Source organism: Marmota flaviventris, chromosome 14 (genome assembly GCF_047511675.1).
Source record: "Marmota flaviventris isolate mMarFla1 chromosome 14, mMarFla1.hap1, whole genome shotgun sequence".
Classification (NCBI taxonomy): Eukaryota; Metazoa; Chordata; class Mammalia; order Rodentia; family Sciuridae; genus Marmota; species Marmota flaviventris.
In genome coordinates, this window is record NC_092511.1 from 57158958 (window position 1) to 57176089 (window position 17132).

Consider the following 17132-nt stretch of genomic DNA (forward strand, 5'->3'; position numbering starts at 1 on the left):
ATCATCATCATCATCATCATCTTCCAATCAATAAATGGGCAAAAGAACTAAACACATCTCAAAATAAGAAATACAAATGGTTAACAAATAAATGAAAAAAATATTCAACATCTCTAGCAATTAGAGAAATGCAAATTAAAACTACACTGAGCTTTCATCTCGCTCCAGTCAAAATGGCAATTATCAAGAATACAAGAAGAATAAATGTTGGCAAGGATATAGAGGAAAAGGTACACTCATAAATTATTAGTGGGACTGCAAATTAGTGCAACTGTTCTGGAAAGCAACATGGACATTCCTCAAAAAACTAGGAATGGAACCACAATATGACCCAGCCATCCCACTTCTCAGTAAATATCCAAAGGATTTAAAATCAGTATATTACAGAGACACAGCAATAGCAATGTTTATATAGAAGCTCAATTCACAACAGCCAAACTAAAGAGCCAATCTAGGTGCCCTTCAACAAATGAATGGATAAAGAAAATATGGCATACATACACAACGGAGTATTACTTGGTCATAAAGAAGAATGACTTTATGACATTTGCTGGTAAATAGATGGATCTGGAGACTATCATGCTAAGTAAAATAAGCCAATCACAAAAAACCAAAGGTCAAATGTTTTCTCTGATATGTGGAAACTAACCCACAATAAGCAGCAGTCCAGGGAAGAATAGAAGTTCAGTGGGGTAGACTAAGGGAAATGAAGGGAAGGGAGGGGAAATGGGAAAAGGAAAGACTGTAAAATGAATACAACATAACCTTCCTATGTACATATACGAATATAACCACAGTGAATCTCACCATCGTGTACATTCATAACAATTTTTTAAAAACTACAAATAAATAGTAGAAAGATCAGTAGAGTTGTGAGAAGGGAATGGGGGAAGGAGAACTAGGAATTAAATCAGAACAAATTATATTCTATGCTTTTATAATTATGTCAAAATGAATTCTATTGTCATGTATAACTAAAAAGACCCAATAAGAAAAATAATAAAGTATTTAAAAAAAAAAAAGAACTAAAAGGCAAAGGCAGAAGCCAGATGTAGTGGTACATGATTGTAATCCCAGGAACTTGGGAAGATAAGGCAGAAGGATTTCAAGTACAAGGCTAGTCTCAGCAACTTAGTAAGACCCTCAGTAACTTAGTGAGATACTTTCAAAAAATAAAAAAGACTGAGGGTGTAACTCTGTGGTAAAGCACCTGTGGGTTCCATCCACCATATCAAAAAAGGAGAGAAAGAAATGAAAGTTCCTTTATACCTCCACAAATGTAACATCTAACTAGAAATATATATATTTTCATAAAATACTCATTTATTTGGTATTTTTATTTGTTCTTATTAGTTATACATGATAGAATCTATCTTGACATACATATTTAGAGTATAACTTCTCATTCTTCTGGTTGTACATGATACAGAATTAATCATATATGCACATAGGATAGTAATGTTCAATTCATTCTACTATTTTTCCTATTCCCATTCACCCTCCCTTCCCTTCATTACCCTTTGTCTAATCCAAAGAACTTCTATTCTTCCCTACCCACCCCCATTATTGTGAGTCAGCATCCGCATATGAGAGAAAACATTCAGCCTTTGTTTTGGGGGGACTGGCTTATTTTACTTAGGATGATATTCTTCAGTCCCATCCATTTACCAGCAAATGCCATAATTTTATTCTTCTTTATGGCCGAGTAATATTCCATTTTGTATATGTACCACACTTTCTTTATCTATTTATCTGTAGAAGGGCACCTAGGTTGGGTCTATAATTTAGCTATTGTTTTTTAATTTTTTAAAAATATTAGTTTTTAAATTGCCAAATTTATACCAAATGTATACTCCTTACAAATCTTCAAAAGTAGTACATAATTTTGACCTATTTATAAGAATCCAGGAATCTATAAATAAAAATGTCAAAAAAACTACCTTAATTAAACTGGATATTTCCAATCTATTACTTTTCTAATTCATAACTATATTTAATAAAAGAAAGGGGTGCCATATGCATAAGTACTATGTATTCCACTATGCCTCACAGGAGGATTACAAGTGATGAATAGGGACAGCCAGCAGAGACATTTTCAAAGTAGACTTATGATATATACTTTGTCCTTTTTAAACACTCAGATTGGAGAGAAGAAGAGTAGATGACAGTCTTATCTATACTGACCTTTAAGTCTTACAATAATTACAATGACAAGTAAAATATATGAGTTCTATAACTGCTAAAAAAAAAAAAAAAGAAAGAAAGAAAAAGAAAAAGAAGATATAGACTATACTATATGCTAGTCTGTTTTACCCAATACTATGATTAATAATCATCAGAGACAGAATTCAAGAATTTACCTTTGTACTGGCCACACCAATCTCAGGACCGGCATTAATATGAACACCACAATCTGTCTCTCTTGATATAGAACTGCCAACTGTGTTTGTGATTCCCACAGTTAAAGCTCCTCTCTCCTTACAGTACCGAAGACCCATCAGGGTATCTGCTGTCTCACCTGTATAAAAGAGTACAGCAAAAGTACAACATGGAATAGTTTCAGCATATGTTGTTTCTTAGATGTAAAAACAAATGGATCACATTTTTAATAATATCACACATTTTAAATGAAACAGAAAAGATGCCTTTAATAAACTTAAAAATTTTTTAATAGGTTTTTTAGGATCCCTTTGCCTCCTGTCTGAAAATTCAACTCTTTGCAAGTAAAAGATATTCATTTTTACTAATTCATAAAGAACATAAATATGGAAGTAAATCTGTATGTCATGCAAAACCAATTTATTTTTAAATACCATTGTTTGCCAAGATATGCTAGAATTATTAGAAAAAAAATGACTTTCCTTCAAGTTTTTAAAATGAACTTACCTGATTGACTAATGAAAAAGCAAACATCATCTCGAAAGACTGGTGTGTTTCTATCTAGGAAATCACTGGCTAGTTCCACCATCACTGGCAATTCAGTCAGCTCCTCAAGAACCTGACGTGTCTGCAGAGAAAAGGTGATGTAATCATACAACTTGCCTTCAGATACTTTTTTCCACTGGGTTTCTTTGGACTTAACATACAGTTTTCACTTTTTCTGATTATAAAAATGATAAATACATAAAGTTAGAAAATACAATACAGATTAAAGCATAAAAAATAAGATCCCACTACCCAAGAAATAAGCACTGTTAACATTTCAGAACAAGTCTCTTTAGACGACTACCAATGCAAATACACCCACACATAAAACATTTTGAGAAACAGAAAAAGCACTGTTGTGAGTCAGCTTGTATATTATCTCTAAACTTCCCAATTCCTAATCTTTAAAATGAAAATTCATATAATACCATACTCATTGAGGGATTTCAAACGAGACAACAGATGTACAAGTATTCAGTGAAAACCTGAACACTTTAAACATGCAATGTATGTATACATAGTATCATTTTCCAAAAAAGTCAGCACATTTTAGAAATCCTGTTTTTAAGAAAGCTCACATTTTCAAATTTTGGAGTATTGAAGAGGGGTGATAAGAGTGTGGTTTATGTCTCTGTTCAAAGGACACCTTATTTCCTTTCACTCAATTTCCATTCTAATTAATTTTTTTTTTAATTTTCTCCAAACATAAAATTAATAGAAAATATAAATGTTCAGACAGAAAAACTTGAGGCTCTATGGATGTGAATAGGTATAGTGATTCTTTTTTTTTTTTTTTTAAAGAGAGGGAGAGAGAGAGAGAAAGAATTTTTAATATTTATTTTTTTTAGTTATCGGCAGACGTTGTCTTTGTATGTGGTGCTGAGGATTGAACCCAGGCCGCACGCATGCCAGGCAAGCGCGCTACCACTTGAGCCACATCCCAGCCCGGTATAGTGATTCTTTTAACACAAACTCTAGAGACGCCCTGACCTGACAGCCCTCCAACACCCTCACCAAGCAAGCCCATCTTTCACCTCATCTCTACATTCCTCCTCCATAGTAATAAAGACTGTAAATATGTCCTTATTCCACAGCCCTTCAACTTTTGCTTGTCCACAAATTGAAACAGAACTGGATTGTTCTATTTAGATTTCCAATAACTTGGGTTTGGCATTTTTTGGAAATATTTTAACACCATGAACAGAGTCTTCAAAACTAAAATGCTCTTGCAGGCATGGTGATAAAAGCCTATAATCCCAGTGATTCAGAGGCTGAAGCAGGAGGATCACAACTTCAAAGCCAGCCTCAGCAACTCAGTGGGTCTCTAAGCAACTTACTGAGACTTAGTGATGAGACTCTGCCTTAAAATAAAAAATAAAAAAGGGCTGGGGACATAGCTCAATAGTTAAGCACCCTGGGTTCAATCCACGGTTCCAAAAAAAGAAATGCTCCTTTTGTCATTATTTTCCACTGACGTATTTTCCTTATTAATTATATATAAGTTATTGACATTAAAATGCTAGAGTTTTTCAAGATGGCAGAATACAGGAGGTCGTGTTCCTGGCTGCTTTGTGGTGTGAAACCAAGAAAGTAGACAGGGAGCTTCTCCACAAGGTGGGTGAACCAAAGGGGGTGGGGGGTGCTTTACCGGAATTTAAAATTGGACATTTAAAGCAGAATGGGGACACAGGAGGTTAGATATAATAAGGAAAAAATCCTCACGGACACAGCTGCTGCCATAACTGGGTCAGAAGCACCAGTCAAAGTGGTTCCTCTGTGAGGACAGTACAGGGATAAGGGAATGAAAGCAACCCACATTTTTGGGAGGTCCAAGGTGCATTTTGGGAAGGTCCAAGGCGTACCTGGGTATGAAGCCTTTAGAGATCAAGGACATTGCCCAACAAACCTAAAAGATGCGCCGCATCATATCTGTGTGTGGGGAAAGAAGCCGCCATCTCTCCAGGCTATGTGCAGAGAACAAAGGAAGGCACCATTTCCCAGCTGTGCGCCGCCCCCCTACCCCAGCATCTGAGGAAGCCAATTCCTGGCAAACCCAAGTTTGGCCCAAAATACAGGTCCAGTAAACATACATTGAGCAACAAAGTGTGCTTAAGTGACCAGGAGAAAATCAAACGTACAGAGAGGTTTACATAGGAGACTACTGGTCTCAGAAACCCACCCAGCTCTACCCTTCTTCCTCCAACTAGACTGCTTGCAGGCCTGGCTGGGAGAGACAAATCCCAGAACTCGGAAGGGCAGGAGTGAATTTGGCTGGGAACTCAGAAGGGCAGGACCAGGAGAGATTTGTTCCTAGACTGAAGGCCCAGATCAGTAAACGTGGTATCCACAGTGTGACAAAGGGGACTAAGAATGGGGCCTCCCATCACATGCGTGGAACCCAGGGGAGAGCCCTGGGGTACATTCTTCCAGCATGGACCAGCAATTACTGGACACTGGTGGTGTACTGATCTAAATCTCCAGACCAACTGGCATTCAGTGAAAAGCCTGGAGCCCACCCCTAAGCCTAAACCCTGTCTCCAGAAATTCCTCCTACAGGATTACCTTTCTCACACCAGCAAGCCAGAGGGTGGAGCATCATGATCCAGATGACACCCACCTAAAACTGCTGAGAAAAGAAACTGAGAATATACTGAACTACAATAGAAATAATTCTTTAACTTTTCATCAAGATGTTTTTTCCTTTTATAAAAATTTTTTTATTCTTTTACTCATTTAATTGTGACCTTGATGGTACATGGATATTTATACATTTTCATTTTTGTTTTCTTCTCTCATGTCTAGCATTTTTGAAGCCAGTTATTTTTTATGGATTAGTTTTTTGTGAATTAGAATGTTGGATTAGTATTTTTTAGTTTCGTTTTGTGTACTTTATTTTTATTTTTGTTTTAAATTTTTACTTTATATATATATGTGTGTGTATGTTTTTCTCCTATGGTTTCCCTTCATTCTCTTTTCTTCTGCTAACAGCATATCTCTATTTTCTCCCTTTCACTCTTCCTTTGATCTTTCACTTCTGTCTTATCTCCTCCTCTCTCATAATCATCACATCCTATATCACTTCTGTTCTCTCCCTGTCCACCATTTGAAACTGTAAATCCTTTTGCAAATTTGCTATTTTTACCGTAGGCAATAACTGACCATATCATTTCTGTATATTATCATAAATAACACTGTAGATGTCGTAGTAGGAATTATCTGGTTTACTGCTGTATATTGCTTGCAATGGTTGTTATTATTTATCTCCCCTAAACAGTGAAGGTACTGGAAAACTTCAGGGACACTGTAAGTCCACAGGGTAGAAATTCTACTGCCTTAGATCCATACTGTTAGATGGGTAGACACACAAACAACATGAAAAAGCAGGGGAACAAACTGTCACAAACAAATAACAGAATCCACTGACATCACAGTAAAAGAAATGTCAGACAAGGAGTTTAGAATGTACACAGTTAAACTGATCTGCAAAGTAAAGGACAGCATAAAGAATGAAATCAGAGAGAATATACAGGAAGGGAAAAATCACTTTGATAAAGAGGCAGAGATGCAACAGTACTGCATCTCTGAACATGCTGCCCAACCACACAGCCCACCCTCACTACCCCGGGGATCTCAGAAAGTAGTCGCTTCCATCTTGGGACACCTTTGCCACAATCTTGAGTTACCCCTGCCTCTACCATCGCCATCTTTAGTTGGGGCAACTCCCATCTTGGGACACCAGCTGAGGCCTAAAAGCAATATCAAGGTCCCTACAGTCTCCCAACAACCCCCTCTCCCCAGCCACCAACCCGGCACCACAATGCTTGCAGCTACGTGGCTGGCCCGTAGCTCTCAAAGCCTGGTCCTGATCTGCCCGATACAGAACAGCTCTCCACGACAGGGGTACAGGCCCCAGTGCTCTGCCCACAGGACCACCAGAGAGAGAGATTCCTGATTGGGAAGTAGAAAGGGAGAGGGCAAGAGAGATACAGTTTAGAGTATAAATTAAGAGACCAAGAACTGTGGGGTCTACAGGCGATATAAAGGGCTAAGACCAGGCACCCACATCTCACAAGTGGGCCCCAAAGAAGATCCTTGGAGCACAGTCTTTGAACAGGGACCGGCAAATGCTATATCCTACCTCCAGGAGTTCCGCCTCCAAGACCAATCCTCCCACCTTAATAACCTTTACTATACTGAGAATGGAGATACTAGCAAACACCAGACAACCAACTCCAACTATCAACTGAGAAGGCAAGCAGGAAAGATACTGAACTCAAACAGAAAGAATTGTACAATTTTCCTTCAAGGTTTTTTTTCCCCTCTTTTCCCACCCTCACATCCCCAACATTTGTGAAACCAAGTATTTTTCATGTAGTAGGCTACTGAGGACTGGGTTGTCTGAATAGTATATTACAACTTTGTTGTATACTCTTTTATCTTTTGTTTTTCATTTTCTTATTAATTTTGTTTTGTTTTGTTTTATGTATTCCCTCTATTTTCTTCCCATTTATCTTGAAAGGTTAATAATCTTGAGAACTGTTTGCTAATCTTGTTCCCAGAATGTGCTGTCCCTAACTGCCGGTTGCAGGCAAACCGCCCACTCGCCCTGACCCGTCAATGAACTTCCCTCCCTGCCCTCTCCAAGGAAAGTATATAAGCTCTGCTTAAGCTGTTCTCAGGGCTCTTTGCTCTATTCAAGTGAGCTCTGAGCCCCAGCATGCTGGACCCCAATAAACCCTTTGCTGTTGCATGAGACAGTCTCTTGGTGGTCTCTTCCTCCAACACTCGCCTAACCTTTACAATCTGTCTCCCCAGAGTCTCTTTCTCTCTTTTCTCCTGCTACCAGCCAACTTCTATTCATTCCTCTTTCACACTTCCTAAAATCTAATATTTCTATATCCTCATTTCCTACCTTCTTAACATCTATCTCATCCTATACCCCCTCCCTAGATTCTCTCTTTGTCCATTATTAGAAACTATGGACCCTTTTGCAAATCTATTGTTTATATTATAGATAATAATGGAATACAACATTTTTGTTTATTGCAACAAAACTGTAAACATCTTAATAGGAGCTATTTATTTAAGGCTGCATATTGTTTACACTAGGATCTGTTAATATTGATCTCCCCTAAAAGGAGAGATACTGGAAACCTGTAGGGACACTATAAGTCTATAAGTGTAGAAACTGTAATATCTCGGATCTGCACTGCTAGAGGGGAAGACACACGAACAACATGAAAAAATAAGGGAAGAAAGTGCCCCAGACAAACCAAGATACTACATTATTAGAATCCATTGACAGTACAGTAGAAGAAATGTCAGAGAAGAAGTTCAGGATGTACATAATTAAAATGTTCCACAAACTTAAGGATGATTTAAGAGAGCAAACACATGCAACAAAAGATTGCTTCGATAAAAAGCTACGTGAGCAAATACAGGAAGCAAAAGATTACTTCAATAAAGAGAGATTCTGAAAACAAACAGAAATCCTTGAAATGATGGAAACAATAAACCGAATTAACAACTCAATAGAAAACATCACCAACAGACTAGATCACTTAGAAGACAGAACCTTAGACAATGAAGACAAAATACATAATCTTGAAAATAAAGTTGACTACACAGTGAAGATGGTAAGTAACCATGAGCAGAACATCCAAACATTATGGAATAACATGAGAAGACCAAATTTAAGAATTACCAAAATAGAGGAAGGCATAGAGATACAAACCAAAGGAATGCACAATCTATTCAATGAAATACTATCAGAAAATTTCCAAACCTGAAGAATGAATTGGAAAATTGAATACAAGAGGCTTATAGGACACCAAATGTGCAAAATTATAACATATCAACACCAAGGCACATTATATGAAAATGACTAGCATACAGAATAAAGATAGAATTTTAAAAGCCAAAAGAGAAAGGAATTAGATTACATATAAATGGAAACCAATTTGGATCTCAACAAATTTCTCAACACAGATCTTCAAAGCTAGGAGGTCCTAAAATAACATATACCAAGCTGTGAAAGAAAATGGATGCCAACCAAGAATCTTATATCCAGAAAATTTAAGCTTTTGATTTGATGATGAAAAAATACCTTCCATGATAAAATTTAAAAGAATCTGCAGCTAGAAAGTCTGCACTACAGAACATCCTTAGCAAAATATTCAGTGAGGAGGAAATGAAAAACAACAATGAAAATCAGCAAAGGGAGGAACTACACTAAGGGAAAAAGCCAATCAAAGGAAAAACTAAATCAAGTTAAAAACCAAAAATAAACCCAAAAGACAGGGAATACAAACCATGTCTCAATAATAACCCTGAATATTAATGGCTTAAATTCATCACTCAAAAGATACAGACTGGCAGACTGGATTTTTAAAAACAATCCAACAATTTGCTGCCTTCAAGAAATTCATCTTGAAGGAAAAAACATCCACAGATTGAAAATGAATGGTTGGGGAAAAAAACATACCACTCACATGGACTGCATAAACAATCAAGAGTTTCCATCTGCATATCAGAGAAAGTAGACTTCAAGCTACAGTTAGTCAAAAGAGATAAAGAAGGACATTTCATACTGCTGAAGGGACCCATACATCAACAAGACATAACAATCATAAATACATATGTCCCAAACAATGGAGCATCTACATACATCAAACAAACTCTTCTCAATTTCAAGAATCAAATTGATAGCAACACAATAATACTGGATGACTTTAACACACCTCTTTCACTGCTGGGTAGATCTTCCAAATAAAAACTAAACAAAGAAACTATAGAACTAAATAATACAATAAAAAATTTAGACTTAACAGACATACACAGAGTATTTCATCCATCAATGAGTGAATATACTTTCTTCTCAGCAGCACATGGATCCTTCTCTAAAATAGACCAAATATTATGACACAAAGCAACCCTTAGCAAATACCAAAAAGCAGAGATACTACCCTGCATTCTATCAGACCACAATGGCATGAAATTAGAAATCAATGATAAAATAAAAAACAGAAGCTACTCCAACACCTGGAGACTAAATAATATGCTATTGAATGAACAGTGGATTGCAGAAGACATCAGAGAGGAGATTAAAAAATTCTTAGAGGTAAACGAGAACACTGATAACAACATATCAAAATGTCTGGGACACTATGAAGGCAGTGCTAATAGGAAAGTTCATTGCATGGAGTCCATTCCTTAAAAGAATAAAAAGTGAACAAATAAATGACCTAATGTTACATCTCAAAGCCCTAGAAACAGAACAAATCAACACCAAAAGCAGAAGACAGGAAATAATTAAAATCAGAACTGAAATCAATGAAATTTAAACAAAAGAAACAATTCAAAAAATTGATAAAAAGTTGGTGCGAAGGCCTAGCTTAGTCAGTAAGCACCCTATAGATTGTAGGATATCAATAAATAATGTAAAATTATAGGCTAAGTAATATTAAGCTATTCTGGTAATAAGTAGTACTTAAAGAACTTAGCCTAAGTAACTCCATTTTAAAAAGAAATCATCTTGATTACAGTGGGCAGTTAACCTAAATAAGAAACTTAAATAGTTGCAACCCCTGCCCAACCGCAAATATCAACCCCACCCCTAACTGAAAAGTCCCCAACCCTTGCTACAGACACTTGCAAGCTAATCATTAATTTTAGCTTCTATAAGGAGTTTGCTTTGTAACACAGCTTGCCTTCTCTGTGCAATTGTAGACCCCCCTACGCAAGCAAAAGTAGTTTTTATTTTTAAAAAGCTTGAATACATTAAGATGGGCACTGTACCCTGAACAACATCTTGCTGTGGGGCAGTCACCAGCCAACTAAATAAAGACACTCAAATTTGGACAAAATTCGGACCAAGAGTGTTTTCTGAGTGATCAGCACACAACATTGGTTCTTTGAAAAAATAAATAAAATTGATAAACCCTTAGGCATGCTAAGAAGGATAGAGAAAACTCAAATTACTAAAATTCATGATGAAAAAGAAAATATCACACAGATACTTACTGAAATACAGAAGATAATTAAAAACTATTTTGAAAATTAACACTCCAATAAAACAGAAAATCTTGAAGACGTTGACAAATTTCTAGGGCATACGATCTACCCCAAACTGAATCAGGAGGATATAAAAACAGATCCATTTCAAGTAATGAAATAGAAGATGCCATAAAAAGCCTACTAAGAAAAGCTTAGAACCAGACAGATTCACAGCCGAGATGTACAAGACCTTCAAAGAAGAACTAATACCAATACTACTCAAATTATTCCATGAAATAGAAAAAGAGGGAATCCTTCTAAACTCATTCTATGAGGCCAGTATCACTCTGATGCTAAAACCAGACAAAGACACAGCAAGGAAAGAAAACTTCAGACCAATATTTCTAATGAAATTAGATGCAAAAATTCTCAATAAAATTGTAGCAAATCAAATACAAAAACAGATATTAAAAAGATAGTACAGGCTGGGGAAATAGCTCAGTTGATACAGTACTTGCCTAGCATGCACAAGTTCCTGGGTTCAATTCCCAGCACCAGCAAAAAAAAAAGATATTGCACCACAATCAAGTGGGGTTCATTCCAGGGATGCAAGGTTGGTTCAACATATGAAAATCAATAAATGTAATTCATCACATCAATAGACTTAAAGATAAGAATCATACAATCATCCCAATAGATGTAGAGAAAGCATTCGACAAAATACAGCACCCCTTCATGTTCAAAACCTAGAACAACTAGGGATATTAGAAACATATCTCAACGTTGTAAAAGCTATATCTATGCTAAGCCCAAGGCCAACATCATTCTTAAATGGAGAAAAACTGAAAGCATCTCCTCTAAAAACTGGAACAAGACAGGGATGCCCTCTTTCACCACTTCTATTCAACATAATCCTTGAAACTCTAGCCAGAGCGATTAGACAGATGAAAAAAATTAAAGAGATACGAATAGGAAAAGAAGAACTCAAACTATCACTGTTTGCCAATGACATGATTCTACACTTAGAGGATCCAAAAAATTCCACGAGAAAACATCTAGAACCAAAAAATTCAGCAAAGTAACAGGATATGAAATCAATACCCATAAATCAAATGCATTTCTGTACATTACTGATGAATCCTCTGAAAGAGAAATTAGGAAAACTACCCCATTTACAGTAGCCTCAGGGAAAAAAAATACTTGGGAATCAACCTAACAAAAGAAATGAAAGACCTCTACAATGAAAACTAAAGAAGGAAATTAAAGAAGACCTTAGAAGATGGAAAGATCTACCTTGTTCCTGAATTAATATTGTCAAAATGACCGTACTACCAAAAGCACTATACAATTTTAATGCAATTCCAATAAAAATACCAATGACATCCCTCATAGATATAGGAAAAGCAATCATGAAATTCATCTGGAAAAATAAGAGACCCAGAATAGCCAAAGCAATCCTTAGCAAGAAGAGTGAAGCAAGAGGCATTACAACATCAGACTTTATACTACATTATAAAGCTATAGTAACAAAAACAGCATGGTATTGGCACCAAAATAGATATGTAGACCAATGGTACAGAATAAAGGACACAGAGACAAACCCACATATGTTGAGAGCCACAGCCGAAGGGGCCCCAGCAAACTTTTCTTTAGTGCCTTCTGGAATGTTACATAATTTTTTCTTTAGCCATCATTGCCAGAATTCCTATCTTCATCCCAGGGCCGGTGAAGACAAAGATAAAACCAATCTACAGCTTCTACAATAGCTATCACTGAACTGCTTGCAGAACTTGCCTGGACTATGTATCACTTGTATGCATTGTGAACTATCTGTTGGTGCAGCGACTTGTGGTAGTGTTGGGGTATTTTTGCTGATGGTGTCATCGGTGGTACAATTTTTCCAAAAGGAGCCGTCAATTGGCTTGGTGTATCCTCTTTCCTTCTGCTTGTGATGGTCGTTCAGCTAAAATTTGGGGGCCAACAGAGGTGAGGAAAAGAACCTCACCCCCCTGCTGGTACAAAGACCTATCCACAGGTGTGGCTGTATGCTGGACCGGTAGTCAATGATGGGTAAGATCCAATTGCAATGGTACCAACCTAAGTCAGGAGGCTGATGCCTTGAGGTCAGCTCATCCGATGACGCGTAAGAACCATATGTAATATTGGACAATCTAAGGCAGGCACGGTCCCTAAGCCACATGCTTGTTGTTTAAACAGAGAGGGGGAGATGTTGAGAGCCACAGCCGAAGGGGCCCCAGCAAACTTCCAGCTGCCCCCTGATGATTGGCTCACAGCAGCCCCAGCAAACTTCTAGCTGCCAGCTGATTGGCTCCTCTGCAGTGATGCTCATTGGGCTGTTTCCCCGCCCTTTCAGACCACGGAGCTGCTCATTGGGGGACTTTTTTGGCTCCGCCCATGCGACCCAGCCAATCGGCTGCAAGAGCAGGAGGGGGGGGGGGGTTGAGAGGCTTGTGGGAAGCCGGTGGTGGCAGTTGGGCTCTGAGGGAATTCCTGAAGAGCTCCTGTGGTGTGGCCTGTGTGTTCTAAAAATAAAGTTCGTTTCTGTTTGATAAGTGGCTCCTGAATTGTGCCCAGCCAGACTGCGGCACACATAAATACAGTTATCTCATACTAGACAAAGGCGCAAAAAACATACATTGGAGAAAAGACAGCCTCTTCAACAAATGGTGCTGGGAAAACTGGAAATCTATATGGAAAACTGACTTCCTTGACAAGACTCCTAAAGCATAAGAAACAAAATCAGGAATCAATAAATGGGATAGATTCAAACTAAAAAGCTTCTTCATAGCAAAGGAAACAATAACATGAAGAGCAAGTCAACAGAATGGGAGAAAATCTTTACTACATATGCTTCAAATAGAGCACTAACCTCTAGGATATATAAATAATTTTTAAAAACTTAACACCAAAAAAAAATCAAATAACCCAATCAATAAATGGGCTAGAGAAATGAGCAGATACTTCCCAGAAGATACACAATGGATCAACAAATATATGAAAAAATGTTCAACATCTCTAGCAATTAGAGAAATGCATATCAAAACTAAGATTTCATCTCACGCCTGTCAGAATGGCAATTATCAAGAATACAAGCAATAATATGTGTTGGTGAAGATGGGGGGAAAAGATATACTCATACATTGCTGGTAGGACTGCAAATTGTTGCAAACACTCTGGAAAGCAGTATGGAGATCCCTTAGAAAACTTAGAATGGATCCACCATTTGACCCAGTTAGTTATTCCATTCCTAGGTTCATACCCAAAGGCCTTAAAAATCGGCATACTACAGTGATGTGGCCACATCAATGTTTATAGCAGCTCAATTCACAATAGCTAAGCTAGGGAACTTTCAACAGATGAGTGGATAAAGAAATTGTAGCATATATACACAATGGAATATTACTCAGCCTTAAAAAAGAATGAAATTTTTGGCATTTGCCAGTAAATGGATGGAATGGGAGGATATTATACTAAGCAAAATAAACCAATCCCAAAGAACCAAAGGCTGAATGTTCTCTTTGACATGCAGATGCTAATTCACAATTGGGGAGGAGGGTGGGGGTCTATATAAGAATAGAGGTACTTTTGATTAGACAGAGGGGAGTGAAAGGAGGGGAAGGGATATGGGGGTAAGAATGATAGAATTAATTGGACATTATTATCCTATATGCATAATATGATTACATGACCTGTGTAGCTCTACATCATGTACAACCAAAATAAGAAGTTATACTCCATTTATGTATGATGTGTCAAAATGCATTTTACTGTCATGCACAACTACTTAGAACAAATTTTATTAAATTTTAAAAAATAAAGCAAAAAAGAGGACTGGGGCTATAGCTCAGTGGCAGAGCACTTCCCTTGCACTAGGTTCAATCTTGGTGAGGCATTGGGTTTGATCCTCAGCACCACATAAAAATAAACAAAATAAAAGCATGCTGTGTATCAACAACTACAAAAAAAAAAAAAATGCTACATGCTACATTTCCCCTTTAAATGTAAATCCAACTTTCCCCCCACTTTACAATATAAGTATTACATTGGAATTAAATTCTTCAGAGCAATACACATATTAAAAAACACAATACACATATTAAAAAAACCAAAATTTTGAAAAGCATGCTATACTTAGAATGATTTAAGTGTAGTAAGTTGTTATTGTTCAGGATACACAGGACATAAAAAGCATTCATACAAAATGTGTCATGTACATTTGACCCACCAAAAAAACAAACATGTACAATTCAAATTAATGGGGGAAAATGGCACTATTTTGTATGACAAACCATAGAGGGGATCTCTAATGTCCATCAACTATAGTAATCTTGACATCCACAAAAAACCTTGCATTATATATCATACTTAGAGATGATACAAGAATTTCTAACAGTGTATCATTTCTGTCCCCAATTGAGAGCAGTAGATGACCAAAAGCACCAGTAAGTTAGCCCATCCCTTCTTTAATTTACACTAATATTTTTAACTCATTCCTCTTCTCATACTCAATCACTCCAGACCTCTTCCCTTCAATATTGCATAGCCTTTCCTTTTTGGAACAAATAAATTTTGGGGGGTTTTTGGGGATGTAACAGCTGGAGATCAGATGGTTTCACTAATTTAAGATACAAATTATATATGCCCTAGCAAGTAAAAATTACTATGTCGGGCTGGGGTTGTGGCTCAGTCATAGAGTGCTTGACTGGCATGTGTGAGGCACTGGGTTTGATCCTCAGCACCACATAAAAATAAATAAAGTAAATGTACTGTGTCCATCTACAACGAAGAAAAAAATTTTTTTTTAAAAAATTACTATGTCATGAATTTGGGGAATCAATCCTAAAAGCAGAAATTGAATGTAAAAATCCTCTTTAGATAAGCAGTACATAATCTGGCTCATTTATGAAGAATCTACATGTAGATCTGATTTACTGGACTAAAAGACCATCACATTCTATAATTCCTATACTGAAAGCTAATAAACATCTTTAATACAGAACTTCAGCTTCTAAAATATCAATTTAAAGAACAAAGTCTGACCAAAAGCAGACTTCCTTTCTTGACAGTAATGGCCTATGGAGTAAACTCCTGCTGATGTTGACACATTACTAGTCACCTGTCTGGGGCAATTGAGCAATGCTAAGTAAAACCAAATGACTGCTCTCATATAAGTAGACATACTCCCAAGGCTACAAGCCTGGAATGGTGAACAAACTCATCCCTCTTGGTCCTTCATGAAGTCAGCTTCAGGTAGTCCCTCTGTTATCTAAAGACCTGTCTACAGCAAATCTTCCATTGATAAATAATTCGACCAACTTTTAAAATCCCCTAAATTTTCCTGAAATTTGTCATGAAAAAGTAACACATCTGAACAAGAGTTTTACAAGGTGTTAGTAGAGGCACTGCTGGTCTTCAGATATCCTCTTATATCTAAAATAACATAATGAGAATTTTAAAAGGTCACTTACTGCTACACCAGCATGGTAACTTGTTCCACAAGCAATAAGAATCAAACGCCGACACCTCTGTATCTCCTTAATGTGATCCTTCAAACCACCCAAATTCACTGAAATAAAAGTTTGAGAACACAATTATTTAGGAAAAACCACATGAAGTGACCTTTCATAAGTGTCTACTACGATATGAGAAATAACACTGCTGTTTCAAAGAATTCATATTCCTTTTAGGGAGCATAGTTCTCCATAGTTACAAAAAGGAAATTAATAGGTCATAACTTAATTGTCCCCCAAACTTGTAACTAACTATACCTACCACCCTGGTCCAAGGGCATGCAATCACAGAACTTACATTCTAATTTGTTTAGTCATTTTTACATTTTTCCCTTTGAAGTAAAAGTTATCTTAGAGGCAAAGGGACATAAACAACAGATAGGAAGAAGCTGAAGACTGGAGGTAGGGAGAAGCTGATAATAAAGGACACAGAAATTTATGGAGTGATGGAAATGTTCCACATCTTGACTTTACAGAAGTCAGGATTATGACTGTTCTGCAGAGGTTTATCAAAACTCAGAATATTATCAGGAAGCTGAGGCAGGAGGATCACTAGAGCCCTGTAGCTCAAGCCCAACTTGGGTAGCATTTGAGATTCCATCTCAAAACAAAATTTAAAAACAGAAATTTAGGGCTGGGGATATAGTTCAGTTGATAGAGTGCTTGCCTTGCATGCATAAG

General features: G+C 37.0%; 1 protein-coding gene across 2 annotated transcripts in view; it reads right to left on the bottom strand.

Annotated features, from left to right (window-relative positions):
* The window catches only part of Gfpt1 (glutamine--fructose-6-phosphate transaminase 1), a 69305-nt gene that overhangs the window by 17262 nt on the left and 34911 nt on the right, over positions 1–17132 (bottom strand). For both annotated transcript variants that reach the window (XM_027934570.2, XM_071601665.1), the window contains 3 exons: positions 16410–16507; positions 2887–3007; positions 2361–2518 (listed from right to left, as the gene is read on the bottom strand). In XM_027934570.2, coding sequence (XP_027790371.1) covers positions 2361–2518; positions 2887–3007; positions 16410–16507 — 377 coding nt within the window. The remainder of the gene's footprint in view (positions 1–2360; positions 2519–2886; positions 3008–16409; positions 16508–17132) is intronic.